Below are 22,694 nucleotides of genomic sequence, written 5' to 3'. Positions count from 1 at the left end.
TGCAACTCTATTTGGTCCAAAAAGATCCATGTGTCTCAGTTGCAATGGTCTAGTAGTGAAAATATGTTTCTTAGTTTTAAAAGAAGTTTTTGTTTGTTTACCAAATTAACATGCATCACAAATTTTGTCTTTAAGAAAATTTATTTTTGATAAACCTCTCACAAGATCATTTTTTGAAAGTTTGGAAATAAGTTCCATATTGGCATGACCTAATCTTCTATGTCATAACCAACTAGTTTCATTCTGAACTGAAAAGCAAATGGCATCTTGTGAGATAATTTCTTCAAAATCGATTGTATAAACATTATTGTTTCTAAAAGCAATAAAACAAATATTACAATCATAATCATTCAAAATAATGCATTTATCCATTTTGAAAGTAACTATAAATCTTTTATCACATAATTGACTTATGCTCAAAAGATTATGTTTTAAACCTTCAACAAGTAGAACATCTTCAATTATGAGAAAAGATTCATTACCAATTTTATCTATTCCCACAATCTTCCCTTTCGAGTTGTCTCCAAATGTCACGTGTCCTTCTTATTTAAATCTAAGATCAAAGAACTTAGTCTTGTCTCCCATCATGTGTCTTGAACATCCACTATCTAAAAACCACTTATTTTTGCTTGTGGATGACTTCATGCATACCTATAAAAATAATTAAAATGATTTTTCTTGGTACCCAAGTTCTTTGGGTCATTTATTTATTAGTATTAGAAGAAACAAAATTTTTAAGTACCCATAGAGCCCTAACAGTTATTGTATGATTTCTTCTAATAGGACAAGTATGATAATTATGACCATTTCTATCACAGAGATTGCAAATAGCATGTGACATATATGAAGAATTTGAATGATTATAATAATATCGTTTTTTGATAAAATTATTTTTATGAAAAGAATTTTGATTATTGGTTTTTGATATAGAAGGATTATCAAAGAAATTTTTATAAGGTTTGTATTTTTGTTTTGGCATATATCCCAAGCCTACCTTGTCAAAAATACATCTTTGACTACCAAGAAATTTTTCAAAATTTCTTTTTCCATTCGTAAAGTTTTCAACAATATTTTTTAAATCAGTTTTCTTCTTATTCAATTCAAGATTTTCATCTTTCAAAATGATATTTTCTTTTCTTAAAATATCAATTTCATTTGTTAAAGAAAAATTTTTCTTTTTCAAAGCAGTATATTTGATACCCAATTTTTCAAATTCCTCATAAACCTCTTCTAAAACATTTTGCAATTTTTCATATGAAGGATTTTCAATGTTATCAAAATTTGTTACCTCAATGTCATCTTTAGCCATAAGACAAACATTTGCTGATTTTTCATTGCTTGCTTCACTATCTAAGCTACTTGAATCATCATCCCATGTAGCTTTCATTGCTTTCTTGCCCTTATTTTGATCTTTCTTTAGCAGAGGACAATCTGACTTGATATGACCAGATTTATTGCATTTATAACAAATTAAAATATCATTTTTACCTGAATCTTTCTTGGAAAACTTTTTGAAAGATTTCCTCGGAAGAGTTCTTTTTTTTTTCAAGAACTTCTGAATTCTTCTTGTTATCATCTTAATTTCTTCATCTTTATCGTCATTTTCCTCATCTTCATCACTTTCACTTTCATGAGGAACAACTTTAAGTGTTAAGCTCTTCTTTGGTTTTTCTTCTTCTTCTTCTCCTCTTTTCAATGTGTACTCATGGGTGATAAGTGACCCGATGAGTTCATTGACTTTGAGTTTCTTGATGTCTCTAGCTTCAAGAATCGCTGTAACTTTTGATTCCCAACATTTTAGTAAAGAGTTGAGAATTTTTTTTACTATCTCCACCTTGGAATAAACTTTGCCAAGAGCTGTCAAGCTGTTTATGATGTTAGTAAAACGAGTGTGCATACTAGAAATAGATTCATCATCATTCATCTTAAACATTTCATATTCATGAGTAAGAATATAAATTTTTGATTCCTTGACTTGCGAAGTTCTTTCATAAGTTACTTTCAAGTTATCCCAAATTTCTTTTGCCGTAGCGCAATTCATTATTCTATTAAACTCATTTCCATTAAGAGCATTATATAATAAATTTATAGCAGTTAAATTTAAAGTATAAAGTCTATCGTCTTCACGATCAAACTCTTCTTCTTCCTTTTTGACCTTTACTCCATCAACCACTTTTGTTGGAATATAAGGTCCATTTACAATATATTTTCAGATTTCTCTACCTTGAGTTTGAAGAAATATTCTCATTCTAACTTTCCAGAATGAGTAATTATCTCTACAAAAGAGTGGAGGCCGACTGCTAGATTGACCTTCACCAAATGATGCTACAACGTTAGCCATAAGATCTTAACTCAAAAGATAGTTAATCTTATAATAGAGCTCTTAGCTCTGATACCAATTGTTGCCCAGATGACTAACACAAGAGGGGGGGTGAATTAACTTGTATTAAAAAAATAACAATTATAAATCAAATATATAATATAAAATATAAATAAAATATGAAATAACAATAAATATAAAGAATAAGGGTAAGAGAGAAGCAAACTCAGTATGTTAACGAGGTTCGGTCCCACTGCTTACATCCTCGCCTCAAGTTACCCCTTGAGGATTCCCAAATTCATTATTCAACCTCCTTCAGGTGGAGATAGAAACTTATTACACCTTTGAACAACACCGCTACAAAGGATCCGTGTAGAACACCCTCTACACTTGCAATCACCTTACACGTGGTGATTCAACTATTCCCCGTGTAGAATACTTTCTACACGCACAAGGGTTATACACACCATTTTTCTGATACAAAAGCTGATAGTGGGTAGGTTATCAGAAAACACTCCTCAATGAGTGAAATAAGAACAATACAGCACAAACTATATCTCTCAAAATGAACAAGGATTAATACTCAATGCTTAGAGAAGAGAGAATGAAAGTTTTGAATGAATGTTGTATGCTCTTGGTGTTGTGAATGTGAAGCTCTCAAATGATCTATTTATAGACATATGAGACTTCATATGCAAATTTAAAAAAATTCACATGTCAAAGACAACATCATTTACTTTTTCAAAAAATTCAAATAAAAGGTTCTTCTTTTTCAATTGTCAAAGACAACATCATTCACTTTTTCAAAAAAATCAAACCTAATCTTTTACTTTTGGCATATGACAAAATGAGCACACTTTCCTTTTCAAAAAATTCAAACCTAACCTTTTACTTTTTGTATATGACAAAATGAGCATACTTTACTTTTCAAATTTTTCAAATAAAATCATCTACCTTTTGTATAAGTCTAAAAAAGCGTCAATCACTTTTGAAAATATTCAAATAAAACATGCACATGTGAAAAATGACAATCAATCATCTTTAATATTTTCAAAGTTCAACCCTTTAATCAAGGCATGCACATGCAAAAGATGATAATCAATCATCTTTCAAAATTTTCAAATTTAATTTTCCAAAATATTCATGCACATGTAGAAAATGTATTTTAATGCTTTATGATAAAATATTAATTTTGAGCATTAATCCTAATTTCGAATTTTAAGAGATTTACAATATTACTCTATGACTTTAATGTGAACTTGTTTCCTTCTTGCTCATGCTTGATTCTTTGATGTGCTTTACTCCATTGTGTAGACAACTTGAGCTTGAAACTCCTTTATTCTTTGAATTCATTTGTTATCATCAAAATCTATGTGTAGATTTATAATCACATGAAACTTGAAACCTTGGATTCAACACAACCAACATACATACATATGAATACTATGATTGTTGAACTTTCATTACCATAATATGCATTGTTTTGTATCACCAGCGGCATTAGGTGCTTTAAATTTTGGGGAGTGTCGAGACATAATGTATAAAAAAAGATAGCAAAGGCAAACCAGTCTAGTGCTGCAGATGGGTGCCTGAGTTGCAATTGCCAATTATAACATATAAGAATCTCTTCCACGGATCTCACAGAGCATGAAAGAGCCTCTGCCTCTGAGTCACTGGTGGTTAATTAGAATATGCATTTTTGCATATTCTGCTCAAACTAGTGTTGGTTTCCTTGTTTTCTTCCTAAGAAGCTGGTGTTGGTCTTCAGTCTTTTAAGAAACACTGCTAGAAAATCGAGGTCATTGCCCCTCTATTCACATGCTAGAGACATTAATCGGGTGGGGCAAACTCCCATCTCAACCAAACAACATTTGAACCAAATTTACATCCACAATGAAAGAGAGTATTATTATGCTGAGTGAAAAACAATTTCCGTTTCTTTAGGACGACAAGCACTTGGCATCTGGGTACATGAATTTAGTTTGAAGAGTTTGATGCTTTGGTGAAACGGCAGCCAATATTACAATGCCACAAAGCAGGGCCAACCCAAGTCCTAGGCTATTGACAATCATGGATTCTGGGCAGTATCTGGATAGGTTTCTCTTCGTCTGCAAGAATGTCAACTTCTCTAGCAGCCCAGTTTCTGCTGTGACCACGGCCAAACCATAAGTGTAGAGCCCCACAAAAACGTGCCAAGGCAGGACCTTTAGCCTTACTGTGCGCGCCTCCCCTCGGTGCCAAAAGCTCAGGAAGCCAATCAACCACTGCACACAAATTATTATACAGATAAGATGTAATTTGAGAATTATTGGACTCCTTTTTTTTATATATAGAAAACAAACATTTCATTGATAAAATGAAAGAGTTACATAGAGTTCATATCAAGCCATATAACTTGTGATACCGACATTGGGACATCTGCTCCCCACAACTCGATAACCTCCACATGACTTGCCCCATTACCTGGCCTATGGGCCTCCTTAGTTATTAAAACATCTAAAAACATCTTTCCTTTGATCATGTAACTGACACTGACAGAGTTGTCTTCATACTAGTAAAGAAAAACGTTACAGTACTCGAAAGAAATGAAAGTACGGACAAATTAGCAGTGATAGTAATTCGTAAGCATCTTAAAAAAGGCAATGCTAGAAATGAAAGTACGGACAAATTAGCAGTGATAGTAATTCGTAAGCATCTTAAAAAAGGCAATGTTACCTACAATCGTAGAATTACAAACGCCGCGCAATCGCTTTGAAAAAAAATAAGATCTACGATTAAAAAGTTAATTTTTTTTTCATGTGAATTCCATATTAATTCATCTTTTTTAAAGCGACTGCACGCCGCTTGCACAACCACAATTACAAATATCATTTCTCCTTAAAAAAATATATATACTAGAAGTGTTTATGCCTTGGCATAAAGAGTGAACAGCGAGTTTTCCTTAATAAGATTAGGTTGCGATTATTATTTTAAGATTTAAAAAATTTAAATTATTTATTATATTTTGTAATAAAATTTGAAAAAAATATAATAATTAAAGGAGATAAATTGAATTGAGTTGAAAATCCAAACTGGCATCTTTCTCCCAAACCTAGATCTAGAATTCTAAAAGATTTTAAACAGGCATCATCTTATTTAGATGTAAGAAGCATGAGATGGGAAAACAGAAATTGGGATGAACAAAATATCATTCTGAACCACTTAAGGAAAAAATGAAAATAGTACAGCTAAGGGAATGGAAGAACAAACCTGAGCTCCAAATAGGGAGACACAAATCAAACCCATCCAGGAATGCAGACTGTAGAAATTAGCCACAATCCCATCTTCCCCCTGAAACCTTGTCCAAATCCCAAATAACCCAGAAGCCAAAGCCACTCCTTGAAGGCACAAATGCACAGATTTCTTGAAGTTCCTCGAACCAGGCAACCATCTATGCACCAGAATTGCTTGAAACATTGCAAAAAAAAAAAAAACCAAACAGACCCCATTATGTAAATTTTCTCTTCATCATTTATATTTACTATTGTTTTAATTTCCGAGTTCTTGCACTACCTTCTCCACTGATTAGAATAAACCCAATCACCATAAATAAAGGATGAAGAACCTGTTTTAAAAGAAAAGAAAAGAAAAAATCAGTCTTTTTAGCTCTCAAAAACGAAACAAAAAGAGAAAAGCCATTTGTGCTTTGTGTAAAAGACATGCAGCGAGTGTTCGAGAGTCTAGAGAGAGAGTATAACATACTTCATAGATGAGGTATTCTTGGGAGGACGAGTTTGGGATCAGGAAGCTGGAGTTGAAAGCAAGAGCCCATAAGAGGACCAGCATAGCTACTGCAAGCCCTGAGACTCTAGCAAAGAAGAGGAGAGGGACTAGAGAAGGAGAGTCTACCGCCATGTCTGTGCAGCAGTCTTGGTTCTCTCACAGCCACACTCCCAACTCAGTGAGGCTGTAGCAAGAAGCTACCGACAGAAAAGCTCTAGATCTATCATCTCCTCACGAAGACCATTGAGTAAAGCAAACGCTTTTGGAATCTTTATTTACAAGAGTTGGGATTTTTCTATTTGTTTAACTGGATTGTGTACGCGCTGGATTTAGTCAGTTACCCGACAGGCGACACTAAAGTACTAGAGACACTAAAGAGGGCATGGACCGTATGGTTTAATCAAATGAACTGTTGGAAGGATAATGGACCAGTGGACATCACCATAAAACGCATGAAACTCTTTTTGACACACGTCTACACCATTACGATTGTTTTTTCATAGTTCAGTCTTGGCAAAGCACTCAATGGGACAGACATAAAGAACTGGTACACAGCAATCTAACCAACGTTTCAACCTCCTCCGGCGTAGATCGAGTACCAATACACAACCATCTGCTTCACTTTCATAAAAATTTTAATCTCATTTTATCATGATAATTTTTTTAAATTCTTATATAAAATAAAATAAATAATTCAATATTTTTAAATTTAAATGTAAAAATAATATTAAAATAATATATTTTAATAATATTTTATTTAATTTTTAATTTTAATCTCAATTCATCTCGTATCATTTCTGAAAACAAACGAGTTCGTTCCAACGCAGTTTCTATTTTTAGTAAAGATGGTATCAAATGCTAATCGGTTATTTACGTGTAACAAGTAACAACTGGGGACAATTTTATCCCATCTCCAATATTCTTCTTCTCACGATAATTATTGATTTTCAATCTTATTAAATTGGAGAAGTTTTAGCAATATAAGTGTGTGATAGTGTGAAAAAAAAAAAAAAACTATGCACGACATATGTTCCACAATACAAATATAAGTGACTGACTCTGTGTACAAACAGAGATGATCTTTAGTTGAGTATGATGTCTACTGGATCCATTATACCCCTTTTTTTCTCTGTTTCCTTTGTACCAATTCCTTTATGTCTGTCCCATTGAATTTGAGCCCTCCCCCCACTAATTTTATTCTTGGTGAAATTGGGACTCTGATTTCTCTTCTTTTGTAAACAAGATGATGATGCCGCTGGACATATACCCAAGAGATATATATTGGCCAAAAATACACTTCTAAAATATGTATAATCCATTGGAGCTTCATAGTTGGTGGGTGGAATTCTCAATCTTTGCTGCAAAATGACACGTCATATTTTTGGCAATGGCATATTTTATATTACGCTTGCACACTTTACGACGATACATAGTATTGCTTTCATTATTATTATTATTAATGTTATGGGGTGGCATGGTAATACAATGTTTGAGTAAAGAGATTAGCTATACATAAGCCTACACACTATATATTTTTTTATTTTAAATTTTTTTTTTGAATTTATTCTTCTTAAACTAATTGAATTTTTCTACTTATTATCCATATATCAAATATTTGATAAAATAAAAAAATAAAAAATAAATAAATAAAGGTACGTTGTGGTGTGGACTTATGTTTAGAATTTTTTGGGGGTAACTGCCAGCAGCTAATTCATAACACCATGGGCTTTAGGTGGTTTCTCGTGCCTAGTTCTATGCTTGGATTAATGTATAATTAACTTCGTTTATTTCCACGATCTAACATATGGAAGTTCCCCCAGGAGTTGATTGCGTGTTTGTCTGGAGCTTGATCAGCTTTTGCCTTTTTAATGTTAGATTAAGTAATCTGTAGTAATCTGAGCTTTGTTGCTGTCTCGCCAGTCGCCATATGTCAAGCCCAAAACCTGTTTTTTGACCTACTTCAAAATTATTACTGAACGCCAGAGTCAAGAGAATAAACATATGATTAATCGGAGTTTCCATCCTCGGGCTCGGGACAACAATAACAGGCCACTCCATGTCAACATATAAACCCTAGTGTTTTTGCAAATCAAAACAAATCCACTGTCCAAAAAACGACATAAAACAGTATCATTTTCTTGGCAACGTCAACCAGTTTAAAAGCAGGCCCTTTTTTTTATTACAACCATCATCGTAAATAACTCCCAAACTACCATCTTCTACCATCTCTGATTCTCTATATATACGCACACACAGACACTCATTTATGCATAACCCCATTGAAGTAAACAGCCCCATAAATAGCACAAAACTCAGAGAGACAGACACACACACACACAGAGAGAGAGAGAGAGTCATGGAATTCTCTTGCAAAGCCTTCAAGGTCGGAAAATGTGAAGGGCAAAAGGTGGTGGATGGCGAAACCATGCCACTACTGCTACAAGCGCCAGAACCCAACAAGACAGGCTTGGATTCCCTTCTCTCTGATCTCAAAGAAAACAAGGAGTGGTTTGAGCAGATGATCATCAAGAACAGTGCTGTCCTCCTCCGAGGCTACAATCTTACCAACGCCGAGGATTTCAATGAGATCGTAGAAGCCTTCGGCTGGGAAGAGATTCCTTATGTTGGACCCGCCCCAAGGACACATGTTCATAAACGTGTATGGACGGCCAACGAGGGACCTCTCTCCGAGTTCATATACTTCCACCATGAGATGGTTTTGGTAAGACACACGTATATCATAGTCTATATAAGAACTAGAATTTTGGTTTAAAGTACGTACCGACATATTTCTCTGGCTAAAAAGTCTTTATTGAATCAAATCCCTTCTTAATTCCCAGTTTAAGGGTAATTTCTAGCTGTTACGCATGAGAAGAAAAAGATTAATAATTTGTGATTCTTGCCTGTCATACTGCCAAGTTTTTCTTCTTTTTTCCTCAACCCTTTCTTTGCCACCAAGTACAGTAGTTTCCGTTTATAAGATCATCTCCATATGAAATCACTTGAAAAGAACATAGTTGATCATATCATGGCTGGCATGCCATGAAGAATATCAAGTCACCATCAAGTGAGTTCATAAGAGACAATTGTTATTTATGGTCAAACATAGACTGGGTCCAGCAATAGTACCCCAGCAGGATCAATCACCGTATGGCCGGCAAATCAGAGCACTTCTTATAATATAAGTCATACACATTAGCTAACAAGTCAATTCGAACTTAGAAGTGATGTTGTCTCAAGGGATGAAGCAACTAACTAGAGTACCGTATTCATAGAACAGATAAAAGTTCAACTATAATATCATCTAACCTTTCATTTCATATCACTTCTATTATGCATAGAATGGAAGATTTAAATATAATATTACTGTATGCGAAGTACTGTCTTAAGACCTGACCAAGATTTATTATGTCCAACTGACCAGATCAATGAATCTCCGAAGAAAGTAGCTTTTTTCTGTGAGATACCACCCCCTGAAGGTGGAGAGACGCCCTTTGTTCCAAGCTTCCGTGTAACAGAAAGGATGCTGGAGGAGTTCCCGGAAGCCGTGCGGGAAATGGAGGAGAAAGGGTTAAAATACACACTCACGGCCCTTAGCAGGAGCGATACATCCTCCATGAGGGGCAGAGGCTGGGAGGATGCTTTTGGGACATCGGATCGCGCAGAAGCTGAGAGAAGGTATATATTATCTGCACTGCAGAGGGAGGCTATGCATGACACTATGCCTCCTCCAGTTTTCGACCTAGTTTGGAGATGCATGCATGCTTGTGTTGTATATGACAGCTTCCTCATGCTCATAGGGCGTTGTTTCATGACTATACTCAATTTTTTAGATAAATATATAGTTAATTTGCATTATATCATTACTGACGTTAGAGCAGTGGAAATTGAAATCTTAAAACTGAATTCACCTTCTTTTTTCACAGGGCTAATGCTGTAGGGATGGACATGGAGTGGCTACCAAATGGTGCGGTGAAGACAATATTGGGGCCGCGAAGTCTGACAAGGGTGTTTGATGGAAGCAAAGGAAGGAGGATGTGGTTCAACACGTTAGTGGGGATGCATGGGAAGGAGCATAGCTCAGCCATGATGGCAGACGGAACAGAGATACCAGATAATGTGGTAAAGAGATGCGGAGAAATCATTGAAGAAGAGAGCATCCAATTCAAATGGGAGAAGGGTGATGTTATCTTCTTTGATAACATGGCTTTGCTTCATGGAAGAAGGCCTTCCCTTCCTCCCAGAAGAGTCTTGGTTACCATATTCAAGTAGGTTCAAGTCACTTTGAGACCCTATCAATAATGGCTACTACTTCGTTACAGCCTCTAATTTTAGTTTTCAAGATTATACAACTCATTATCCGATCTTTGTTCTAATGCTATCTGGTTGTTTGTTGAGTGTGAGCCCTCAAAACAATATCAAAATAATAATACTTGGTAGTCTCTGGTTTCATCTTTTATCTTCTACCACCGAATGTTCTCTCTCTCTAGCATATAATGTGAGCTTTGGGGCTCAAATTATCTTTCGGAAGCTTGGAGTTTTGTTTATGATAAAACAAAGTTCGTGTTGTGTTCCCTTTCGAAAGTTTATGATAAAACAAGCTTGAAGCTTGTTTATGATGTGTCCCCTTTCGAAAGTCATATCAGACCGACGTTTGCAATGGTAGCGACCATTTGCAGGGGGACTCAAAAGGGGACACATCATTCATAGAAAGTTCGTGTTGCACTTATCGCGTGCGAGGAAGGCCACATGGTGTGGAAAGAGTACAGAAGCAACCAATATTGATTGCGGCCACACTGCAGGGTTATACTTGCAATGAATGCTACTCAACGTAGTATAAACCATGTCCCTACCTTACTGAAAACTCTTGAAACGAGACTCAAGTGATCACGTTCGTACATAAACAAGCACTACTTTTCTCTTCTTCTTCTACTTCTTTTTGTATACAAATCATACATAAACAGGGGCTAATTGTACAATAATAATAATAATAATAATAATAAAGCAATTTTTTGCTATGGTACCCTTGGAGGGCAGAAAATTTCGTCCACTGAAAACAAACGGTTCTTTCGTTAACTCCAAATAAGATTTCTGCTAAATGAGGGAAACAGATTCAGACAAAATTTAAAATCAAAATGCACATCCTACTCTTTATTTTCAGGACAGTCAAATGTGTAAGAACACAACCATAAAAAGCACGGCCCTCAAGTACTGGTTTGCTGTCGTGAGCAGATTGGCTTTACATTTACCCACTACAACATTTGGGAAGTCTTTCAAGTGCCCCTAAGGGCCATGACTGGAAACGCCCCGCCCCCAGCCCCTCCCACCATGACTATACCCCCTTCCATGGTAACCACCACGAAAACGACCACCACGCCCATGTCCACGACCTCCTCGACCACCCTGATACCTTGCAAAGTCACCAAAAGTCTGTACACAAACAGGCAAAAATATTGGACATAATTCTCAAGACACAGGAGTGACAAATCAAAACAAACGTTACCTCTGTGTCTATCTTCATTTGCTCAGAGAATTTCGTCCTTCCATTCTGTGATTCATGACCAAGTGCATTGCAGGAGAGGGAATCAAAGAAATCATCCTTATTATAGACAGGCTGCTGACATAAAGAAACTGTTTATTATAAATGAAGTAAAAATAAATACATAGAAAAAGAATCCCCCCCCCCCCCCCCCTTTTCTCTCTCCCCCTCCCCCACAAACAGAACTTGATCTAGCCATAATGATACAGAAAACAGAAAATATCACCTTGACCCCAAATTTCGGTAATTGATCATCTTCATCTTGAGTATCATCTTCATCGCCAAATTTTTCATCCCCTTCTTTGTCCATTGAATGAGATTTACTACTCTTGCCAAGATGACCCCACACTTCATCCTTCTTAAATTTCTCGTTCATAGCTATGAAATCAAAATCTTCAGAGAATTTTTTTCCTGGACGTGAACTCTGCACAGCATGTGTTCAAATTTTCATGCCAAAACCACATTCAATGAGAGAAACTAATCAATTACAGATCATGATGATATTACATAAATCATGATTTACTTTGGGGGGGAGGGGGGATGTCATCAGCAGTACCTTGACATTGTGTAAATCTTTTATTAGATTTGAAATTTCATAAACACAGAATGCAGCTCTCACTCCTAAAAAAACCTTAATTTGATCTAGAGACTTGAAAAGTGAAACTCACCAAATAACTACGTTGATACTTAAAAGTCTTTAATGAAGTTCTCAGATTGAAGCTTGACCCACATCCAGTAACCCAACTTAATTTTTTTTTTAATATGAAGTAACACAACTTAATTTCAAACATTAAGTGTAAACAACAAATTACCCCCATTCCTCTTCCTCTATCACGTCCCCGGTAACCATGACGATGTTGAAAAGGAGTTCCATTTGGCTGGGATGAGAGAGAGAGAGAGAGAGAGAGAGAGAGAGAGAGAGAGAGAGAGAGAGAGAGAGAGAGAGAGAGAGAGAAAGTGTGTATCAGAATCCTCACGACATATGGATATATAGACAACATGACTGGGTAGTATAGAAAGGCACCAAATTTAATTTAATTCAAACGAGAAAAAAAGATAAATTGAATTGCTTTAGCAGGCGCAGCACTTCATGAATATCCTACAAAAGAACCTTTGGAATCCAGCAGTAAATTCCACATAAGGATAAAATAGTAGAGTAAGCAACCAAAAACTGCAACAATACAGTGCCTTTGCAGCTTGCATATGAACCAAGGGCAGACAGGGTCAGTATAAAAGCTCACAAAAAATCTACAGTATAAACTGACCTGCATAATTGAACTCACATACAAAGATAGATGTAACAAGATCACCTTTTGAGCAGCTTGTGAAGGTACTGGTAATGGAAGTATTGGCGGCTGAGCTTCAGCTGAAACTGGCAATATTGGTTCTGATAGTGAAGCTGATGATGATATTTGAACCACTTCTACATCCTTTTGTGCTATTTGTGAAGTTTGAGAAGAAACTGCGGTAGGTACAGACTGCAACAGCTGACCCGGAGTTACCAATGAGGGTGCTGGTGTTTCTGTGTGAATAGAGTTGGATGTTCCAACAATAGACGATGTAGATTTAGAAGAGGCTTGATACGACAAGATTGGACTAGGAATTGCAGTAGGCTTGTTGATTGATGGCACAATAGCATTTATATCTGGACTAGACATAGTTAAAGGAGCCAGAGATGGCAAACTAGAACCAAATGCAATTGCAGGAAGGCCAGAACTAGGTGGTGCCTTGTTAAGCACTGAGTTTCCTAATGTTTCAGAAGTTAGTGTGACTGAAGGGACGGGAAGCAGAGTTGATGGTGCTAAAGAACTAGAGCTTAAATTCACAGAACTAAAAATGGGAGGAGGCAAAGAAGATGGTTCGTCAGGTAAGTTTGAAGCACCAGTGGGTAAAGAGGCATTAATATTAGGATATTGCATCGGCGGCTGCAGTGAAGAAGGCATTGACAGTCCAGGTGGTGGATGGAGCAAAGAATGCTGATGCAAATGAGGAAGTCCACTTGGGGGGCCATAGTATCCTTGCCAGTACATTGGCATGGCAATCCCACCACCATTTGCATTAGAAGGAGATGGTGTAGCTCCCCAGGGAGCTATATTACCTCCAGGTTGATACAAAGGAAGGCCACCTTGGAAACTTGATCCATGGAGTCCCAACTGTGCAGCATGTGAACTAAGATCTGACAAAGATGCACTAACAGCAGGAGGCATGCTTGTAGAAGTAGAAGCTGGGTGAGGATAGTGAGACTGCATAAGAAATTAGAAAAAATTCAGAATGATTTAGCCCGATTTAATTCATAATGTGATAAAAAGGTCTTCACACCAATCACCTGAATAATAGCCGGATCATTGTTTATAGGTGGTGTAGGCTGAACAGGTGGAGAAGATTTAACCTGTAAATCCTGCAGAAGGAAGCTTAAAGAATGTTTAGGATCTTTGTAGTTCTGTTCACTACAAATATTAACCCAAAAAACAAAAGAAATATTAACCAACAGAAAATATGAAGTGCAAAAAGTTGAGTCTTGAGATAATATCTGTTAAATTATTTTCCTTTTTCCTTTCTCTTTTTTTTAATGAAAAGAAAATCTCTGCCCGCGCCATGCAAACATTCAAAAGAAAGGCTAAAAACCATAAATTTTATCAGATAAAGGAATTATAGATCAGGCCACTTATTCCCTGTCATCTCATATTCTGCACTGTGATCAGTTTTGAGAATTGCAAAACAGCTCTGTTTTAAAGGGAATGTCAAAGCCTATGTCATTGCATCCTTGTTGTAGTCATCTCATAAAATCAAACATACAAAGGCAGATTTGACACAGGAAACCACTAAAAACAATGTATTGACTTCCCTCCAAAAGCAAAATCAAAAACTTAATATTATTAAGCCCAAATAGTCAAAGTAAATATTATAAACAACATGAAGAGCAGCCAAAGAGTGTTTCCCATAGGATACCTTGATGTCACTCCCACGGAATAGTATGTATTCATAAATTTTGTCACCTGGAGGGACTTGCGGACCATCTTTTTTCCTTCCTTCTGTTCCAAATGATCGTACTGTCACATGGAGAGAGATAAATCATAAATGAGTATTGACAATCCATCTGAACATAACTTGAATACATCTAATATATACATCAGAGATACAAACAAGAAACGCACATGAGAAAATAACAATTGCTGTTTGATGGACACATAATATGGACTGGATAATGCACACATCTAATATATACATCTTTTTTCGTTTGCATGTTAGTGGGCCCTATGCATGAACAATAATGAGATTAATAGAGGCATTATTTCATGAAGTGCTCCAATCCCCAAGATCAACTGAGACTTCGACAGGGATACAAAGACTATCTCATCTTGAATTTGTAAAATTTATAAATGTTGAGATTGTGTCCTAAATGAATACCCCAAACATCCTGACTTCCTGGTCACTCGATTAACCAACTCAAGCCCGACATCACCACAAACCGTTATAAGCCTCAGCAAAAACATATTTGTAGCCAGATTAATCTTCCAATGCTACACGCATAATCCACACCGAAAAAATCTTCGTCTGCATATCCCCACTCAAACCACATCACCTAGAAGGTTACTCTAAAACAAACTTGTGCCATCCTCCTTCTAATACTCACTCAGAACTCAGATGCAAACATAATCATATGAATTAAATATACATTATAAGCTAAACTTGGCAATAGAACTGAAATTAGAACAATTTTTTTTTTTTGTAAGTGAAATTAGAACAAAATATACCGTGTGAAATATATGCATTCGGAAGAAACTTACTATTTGAGAGAGAATCAGAAAAGAAAACTTACCATTTCGGAGTCCAATGCTGGACTCATGAGTATTGATGTTGTAGAGCACGCCCTCATATCTAATCTCGCTCTTGGAAGTCAAGCTTATCAAGCTCCCAATGTAGGAATCGGCCGTTGGACTCGTTCTGGAAGCACTTTCCGAAGCCATAATCTTCCAATTCCAATCATAAACTGCAATACTTCTGTAATTATTATCACTGTAAACAGAAAGAGCGAGCGCGATACAGAGAGTAGGGTTCAGGTTTTGGGGTAAAGTCGTGAGTGTCGTGCGGCCCCGTTTGTGTTTATCGGTTTTTTTCCGAACTTACGCACTGCTTAGGCCTTTCGAAGGGTATTCCCGAGTTTTGCTTATGCATACTAGTGAGCGGCCTAGGCGGGACCGCATTTTTTTCTTTTATTTTTTTTATTTTTTATTTTTTTTATTTACTTATTTAGTGATTCAAAAAATATATAATTTTAAATATATTAGTGTATTTTTTATATTTTAAAAATATTTAAATATATTAAAAATTTATGAAAAGAAAATTGAAAACAATAAAAAGGCCTGGGCGGCAAGCCAACGGCAAGAGCTCGACAACACAGTAGCCCGACCCTTTGCTGATTAACCTTAATTTTTTTACGTAAAAATTAGGGGTGAGTATTAGCCGGTTCGGACGTGCCAAACCGACCGGACTGGCCATTTTTAGACCAAATCAGACCGGACCCAATTCAGTCTGGTCCAATTTTAGGAGGATCGAAGGGGTCCGATTCGATCCCTAAACCGAACCGAATGAAAAATAAAATAAAAAATAAAAATATAATTTATATAAATAATTTTATAAATTAATTATATAATTTTTTACTAATATTAATATTTATAATTATATACTAATACTAATATCTATACTAATACTAATACTAATAGTCCAATATGGTATTAAAAAAAATAATGCTAATAGTCTAATATTATAATATACTATAGTTATACTTATACTAATATAGACTATATAGTTATATTAAATACTATAATTAATACTAATACTAATATATAGTTGAATCACTATAAGTATAACTATATATATTTAGTATGAATGTATTATTATATTCTTTAATGTATAACTATAATATATAGTACTACTATATATTAATATATTAACATATTATAAGAGTTATAGTATAAATTATAATATACTAAATCACTATAACAATTTAACTAATACTAATATATAACTATACTATTAGTCTACTATTAATAATATTATATAGTTATATTTTTCACTATAATTAGTATTAATATATAGCTATATAGTTCTACTAATACTATTAGTCTATTACATAGTCTAAGACTTTTAAGTCTAATATAGGCTATATGGCTATAACTAATGCTAATATTATTAATAATAATAATATAGAAAATAGTTATACTAACTGATTGATTCAACATAACTAATATTACTAATATAATATAGCTATACTAAATCACTAATAGTCTAATACAAATACTATTATATAGTTATACTAATCGTAAATTCATAATAACTAAATCATTATAAGTCTATAACTATATATATTTAGTATCAATGTATTATTATACTATTTAATGTATAACTATTAACTATAATATATAATACTAGTATATATTAATATATTAACATATTATAAGAGTTATGGTATAAATTATAATATATCATATATGTATAAATTTATAATGTATTAATATAGTTAACTTAATATGTAATATGTTAGTATTAAATCACTATAACTGCATAGAGTATTAATAATATAGTATTTAATATAACTACATATAGTATTAGTAATAAGAGTATTACTATTATTTAATATAGTATAACATAGAGTATTAATAAATGTGTGGTGTTTGAAAAGATATAGTAATACTAGTATATTACATATAGTATTACTATTATTACATATAGTTATTAGTTATAGTATTAGTACTAGCGTATTATTAGTTATAGCAAATAAGTTAATAACTATTACTAATTTATTGTATACTAATAAACTAATAATATTAGCATATTACTAATATATATATATATATATATATATATATATATATTAATATATATAATAGTATACTATATATATATATTAAATATATCACAATATAATTATATAAGTATCAAACAAAATGTTATAGGATTAAAAAAAAAAAGTCAACCGTAGACTGAATGGACCAACCGGACCATCCCGACCCTTAGGGAGTTCGGTCCGGTCTAGGGTGGGAAAACCCTGGACCGATCCGATCTGCAAAACCTCCCCGGACCGGACCGAAGTCACCCCTAGTAAGAATATAATAATATCAAGAATAAAACTCAAATAGACAAGTCTTATATAAATTATTTGTAAAAAAATAGATCCTACTAATCAGAATAGTTTTTATACATGTTGTTTAGGTGGGATATATTTTTTTACAAAAACTTATATGAAGTTTGTCTATTTAGGACTTGTACAAATTATTTCTCATAAAAATATATAACTTATTTTATGATTAGAGTGAGTTTAGATGTATTTGAATGTCAAGATGAGTTTTATACTATTTATAGAAAATTGAAAAAGGTTATGGATCTCATGTATAAAGATATATTGAGTTAAAAAATGTTGTAGGTTTCACATGTAAGAATATTTTGAGTTGAGATGAGTTTAGTAATTTGAGAGTTTGGAGTTTGAATGCCAGGCTCAGCTTAAAATTAAACTGAATTAAATTGATCTCAACTGAGTCTCGCAACCAAACGGGACCGAACTTGTTTGAGGATATAGTTATTGTAAGATATTTTTATACCACTTCACTATTATTCACAAAACAATTCATTATTATTCATAAACTATTTATTACTACTCACAAACTATTTTATTACTATTCACATATGATTTGAGATACTCTTAGCATATAAACGGAACTTAAAGGCTTATTTGATCTTAAGAATATCTCAGAAAATCTGTAAATAGTAATGAAATATTTTATGAATATTAGTAAAATAGTTTGATAATATATGAGAATACATGAAAACAATTGCATTCCCAAACGAACCTTAAAATATCCCTCTACAGATGTCATGTTAGACTAAAATTGCTACAGGTTTTGTTACATACCCGAACTAATTAAAATACCCCTATAACAAATCGATTTATATAGAAACATCCATGATCCAAATCAACTAGCCAATGACAACCAGAAATCTCCAAAACTAGCTTGATCTTCATCTTTTCTCGCACCCCCACTCTCTATCTACCATATTCTTGTTCTTCATATTTCAATATTTTTGTTCTCCTCCTTATGCTTCAAACTTCTTCTATAGAAAAATTACAAAGCCATGTTTATTCACCGACCATGGTGCTAGCTGGGAAATATATGGACAATCATGTGAACATGATCGAATCTGACCACGGCGCAACCCGCGACCACAACAGAAATGGAAATATAGAAAATTAAGAAAAAAAATATATATCTTCACTTTTGCACCAAAGACCTATGGGTCTGATATGGATATTTTTTTTGTATGTATTTTTATCATCAATGGATGTTTCTGAGATGGAGACTTTTGGTGGATATTTGTGTCGTCGACTTGTATGGTTTGTCAACTAATCTCATCTAGTCATCATAACTTTTTAAAATTTTCACACAAAATAAAATAAACAATTCAACTTTTTTAAATTTCAAAACAAAATAATATTAAAAAATATATTCTAATAATATCTTATTCAACTTTTAACTTTTATTTCAACTCATTTGTGAAAACAAACCAAGCCTTATTGTGAAATTTGTTGTTGTGAACTTGATAAGATACTGCCGACGATCTGGTACACTATACATGCTTAGGAGCCAAGCTCCCATGTAATCCAATCAATTTGATTAAGCATTAGATACTTTTTTTTTATATATATAAGTAGAGGGTTAGGTACTTATAGAGATTGGGTACACTTTACAATCTCAGAAGCCGAACTCCTACGTAAGCATTAGATTTAATCAAACTAGAACGATCTACGCGAGCTCCCCCAGCCATCGGCACGATTCTCGAGCATGTAATGCAACTAAAGTGCTCACCCACGAGTGTGAGATATCGTTGCTTGCCCTGGACAATGAGCACTTTTTTAAAATTGGTCTTTTGAACTAAAGTGCCCTAGGGGAAGAGTCTTTATTAAGCCAATTAACATTTATAAGAGAATTGGTCTCAACAATTAGATTAGAAATACTCAGTTCATATAAAATCAAACCAAATCTCATAGCTGAAAATTCAACAAAAGTGTTGGTACATGTACATAGAAAACAAGAGAAAGCTGCTATGTTAGAGTAATTATGGGAACGTAAAATACCACCATAGCCAGCATTTCTAGGGTTTCCTTTTGAAACATCGTTAACATTCAGCTTGAGAGTGCTTAAAGGAGGTGGAATCCATTTGACTAAAATATGGTGTTTGGTTCGAAGAGTTGATCGAGGGATGAGTAAAAAGTTGAGAACCTCAATGTTGTCCTTAAAAGTGAGAGCTTTTGGTTTTAGAAGAGGATTGAGCTCTCTCAACCACTTCTTGAGTTTAACAATAATAGTAAGGGTTGAGATGTTAGAGCTATTAAAAATAATAGTTTATTGCAAGCTAGCCATAATTCCCATTGGAAGAGCAAAGACAATAAATGAGTAAGAAGATCGAATTGATTGGGACCCTTACAAGAGAACCATCAATGGATTGAAATGCCTTTCCATCAACTATTATCTAATAGGGCATGATTAAGAGCTACAATGAAATAGTGCCAAATGGTCTTTGCAACAAAGCAATCGACGAATGCATGATTTGCAATTTCACAATATCCTTCAAGACGAGAAGAACACTTTGAGGCCATAGGGATACCACAATGTTAGATTCTATCATCAAAAGGGATACCGTAATGAAACTGCAAATAGTTCCATAGGATTACAATGAAATAGTGTCAAATGGTTTTTGCAAGAAAGCAATCAATGAAGACATGATTTGCAGTTTCACAATATCGTTCAAAACGAGAAGAACACTTTGAGGTCATAGGGATACCACAATATAGGATTCTATCATCAAGAGGGATACCATTATTCTGAAACTTCCAACCTAAAACTGAAATCTTTTATGGGGAAGGGTTTGATTCCAAACAAAATTTAAGGCATTGGTGTGAGGAAGATGATCCCTAAGAAAACTCCAAGCTGACTTAGAAGAGAACTTGCCATTAGGAGAGTATTTCTAGATTCTAACATTGTGACCTAGTTTGAGCATGATGCAGAGTTGAATAACCTATTGAATTAGATAGGTGTCAAATAAAGAAGAAAACATTTACATATTCCAACCAGCGGATGTCAAGCCTCTTTTACTTGAAGATTTGGATTGGTGATATAGAAGCCCTTATGAGCTAAAGAATCATCCATGGATTGGTTATCATACTAGAAGTTAAGGGCATGCTCCCTAATATTTCACTGACTTTCATGGTGAATGATAAGGAGATAGTGACTGATAATTTTCCAAGAGTTGGTGTGGTAATTTTTCTATTGCTATAGTGTTAAGGGAAGAAGTGTTTCTTATATATTATTGGTGGAGAAAGGTAGCCTAGGGAGAAGTAGAGATGAAAAAATGCCCAGCTAGCTTACAATGAAGGGCTTGCAAGACATCACGCAAATTTCTAATACCCAAGCCTCCCTCAAGAGTGGGATGGGCAATACTACACCAGGATATCTAGTTTTTCTTGTTCTAATCGTCGACTCACACCAGAAAAGATGCAAAAGATTTATGAATGGTATCAATAGTTTTTTAGGAGGATTGAGCACAGAGATATGGATAGGGATGGAGTTGATGATAGATTTAATCAAAGTAAGCTTGCCTCTCATTAGGAGGGTAAAAAATATCGAAAAAATGGTTGAACCAAACTAAACCGGTTTGTAGTCGATCCAGTCTGGTACCAGACCTTAAAAATTAAAGCTAGTCCTAAACCGGTTTTCATATTTTCAAAACTGGTTTGAACATATGTATATATATTTTCAATTTTTTATATTATATATATGCTAAATTGCTAATTAATATAACATGAAATTTTAATCTTATTATCCAAATCTATTAATCTTATAGCATAAAATTAATATAACATTTTATATAAGTTAGACATGATTACTCATTCTATACTAATATAATGAAACATTAATTATACTATTTTAACCTTATTATTCAAATATATTATTATCACTAAGAAGTTAGACAATATTTATACTATATTAGTATAATTAGACACTAATAAATTAGTAATTATTAATAATAAATACTAAATTCTAATAATTAAGTTTAGTGTTGAAAAAATCATAATACTAAACTTATGTAATGCCACACGTGTAAACAGTAAACATGACCAGACTGGATTGAAATTGAAAAAATCAAAAGCTCCAGTTTTGGTGATGAACCGTTATGTATTGGTTTTTAAATTTCTAAAACCGGTGTATACCAGTTCGGTTACAAAATTTGTCCAAAACCGAACTGGTTACACCCCTATCTCTCGTGGATAAAAGGTGACATTTCCCCCCAGCTTTTGTTTCCTAATTTTGTTCAAGATAGAATAAAAAGTAGAAATGTAAAGCTTACTAGGGTAGAGGGGGGCACCAAGGTAAACTATAGAAAATTTACCTTCCTGTGGTGGTACGGATAATGTTCTTTCTAATGCTAGGGCACTTTTATGCACTAGGAAAATATTTTTGAAATGATTGAATTTTTGCCCCGAGATATTCTCATAAAGAGTAATGAAGGACATAAGGCTTGAAGAATTTTTTTTGTTAACCATTGGTGAAGAGCAAAAGATCATTGACAAAGAGAATGTGGTTGATAGGGTTGCACACAAGGGAATGCTTAGGAAGTAGTATCGCCAGCCATAATAAGTTGATACAGACCTTTACTTACGGCTCTTCATTAATGATAAAAAAGAAAAGGACATAAAGGGTCATGCGAGTAGTAATATAGTTGGCATGCATACCATTAAGGAATATGGGATTCCAAGAAACAAGCCTTGAGAAGAGAGACTACAAGTGCACTAAAATCAAAAGCTGATAAAAATCGAGAAAGATAGACCCAGTTAACCCTATCAAAAGCTTTGGTCATGTCAATTTTATGCATGACATTGTTATCATGGATATTCTTAGCCCACTTATGAGTTAATTCCTATGCTAAGCCCATATTGTCCTAGATAATCCTCCCCTCGACAAATGCACTATGATGATTGGAGATAAATTTGGGTATAATAGTAGAGATGCGAGTAGCCAA

At 34.2% G+C, this 22,694-nt stretch overlaps 3 protein-coding genes across 4 annotated transcripts; 1 reads left to right on the top strand and 2 right to left on the bottom strand.

The window, feature by feature from the left end:
* Nucleotides 1-4,201: 4,201 nt before the first annotated feature.
* Nucleotides 4,202-6,469, bottom strand: LOC122295598 (probable transmembrane ascorbate ferrireductase 4). The gene is made up of 4 exons (XM_043104672.1): nt 6,062-6,469; nt 5,873-5,924; nt 5,570-5,766; nt 4,202-4,584 (listed from the first exon to the last, which is right to left on the bottom strand). Exons 1-4 carry the CDS (start codon nt 6,212-6,214, stop codon nt 4,261-4,263), a joined length of 726 nt encoding a protein of 241 aa, XP_042960606.1. The 5' UTR covers nt 6,215-6,469; the 3' UTR covers nt 4,202-4,260.
* A 1,903-nt stretch (nt 6,470-8,372) lies between these two features.
* LOC122296529 (clavaminate synthase-like protein At3g21360) lies at nt 8,373-10,536 on the top strand. The gene is made up of 3 exons (XM_043106304.1): nt 8,373-8,804; nt 9,507-9,760; nt 10,009-10,536. Exons 1-3 carry the CDS (start codon nt 8,439-8,441, stop codon nt 10,352-10,354), a joined length of 966 nt encoding a protein of 321 aa, XP_042962238.1. The 5' UTR covers nt 8,373-8,438; the 3' UTR covers nt 10,355-10,536.
* A 669-nt stretch (nt 10,537-11,205) lies between these two features.
* LOC122296528 (protein decapping 5) lies at nt 11,206-15,768 on the bottom strand. Of its 2 annotated transcripts, XM_043106302.1 has the most exons (8): nt 15,442-15,768; nt 14,571-14,671; nt 13,948-14,019; nt 12,932-13,864; nt 12,434-12,499; nt 11,848-12,045; nt 11,586-11,696; nt 11,206-11,512 (listed from the first exon to the last, which is right to left on the bottom strand). In XM_043106302.1, the coding sequence occupies exons 1-8, from the start codon at nt 15,587-15,589 to the stop codon at nt 11,366-11,368; spliced, it is 1,776 nt and encodes a 591-aa protein (XP_042962236.1). In that variant the 5' UTR covers nt 15,590-15,768; the 3' UTR covers nt 11,206-11,365. The 2 variants fall into 2 exon arrangements, with proteins under 2 accessions (XP_042962236.1, XP_042962237.1); XM_043106303.1 differs by lacking the exon at nt 12,434-12,499.
* Between the last annotated feature and the right edge of the window lie 6,926 nt (nt 15,769-22,694).

Source organism: Carya illinoinensis, chromosome 15, assembly GCF_018687715.1.
Source record: "Carya illinoinensis cultivar Pawnee chromosome 15, C.illinoinensisPawnee_v1, whole genome shotgun sequence".
NCBI classification, from domain to species: Eukaryota; Viridiplantae; Streptophyta; class Magnoliopsida; order Fagales; family Juglandaceae; genus Carya; species Carya illinoinensis.
This window is presented reverse-complemented; position numbering and strand designations above follow the sequence as displayed.

Bases quoted from the DNA above. Each gene is read 5' to 3' on its own strand.
- LOC122295598 (XM_043104672.1), bottom strand. From the start codon at position 6,214: ATGGCGGTAGACTCTCCTTCTCTAGTCCCTCTCCTCTTCTTTGCTAGA. The intron at 5,925-6,061 runs GTATGTTATACT...CTTTTAAAACAG, and splicing joins AAGAATACCTCATCTATGAA to GTTCTTCATCCTTTATTTAT. The intron at 5,767-5,872 runs GTAGTGCAAGAA...CAATGTTTCAAG, and splicing joins TATTCTAATCAGTGGAGAAG to CAATTCTGGTGCATAGATGG.
- LOC122296529 (XM_043106304.1), top strand. From the start codon at position 8,439: ATGGAATTCTCTTGCAAAGCCTTCAAGGTCGGAAAATGTGAAGGGCAA. The intron at 8,805-9,506 runs GTAAGACACACG...CCAACTGACCAG, and splicing joins TCCACCATGAGATGGTTTTG to ATCAATGAATCTCCGAAGAA. The intron at 9,761-10,008 runs GTATATATTATC...CTTTTTTCACAG, and splicing joins CGCGCAGAAGCTGAGAGAAG to GGCTAATGCTGTAGGGATGG.
- LOC122296528 (XM_043106302.1), bottom strand. From the start codon at position 15,589: ATGGCTTCGGAAAGTGCTTCCAGAACGAGTCCAACGGCCGATTCCTAC. The intron at 14,672-15,441 runs GTAAGTTTTCTT...TCCATGTGACAG, and splicing joins CAGCATTGGACTCCGAAATG to TACGATCATTTGGAACAGAA. The intron at 13,865-13,947 runs GTGATTGGTGTG...TTTCTTATGCAG, and splicing joins ATGATCCGGCTATTATTCAG to TCTCACTATCCTCACCCAGC.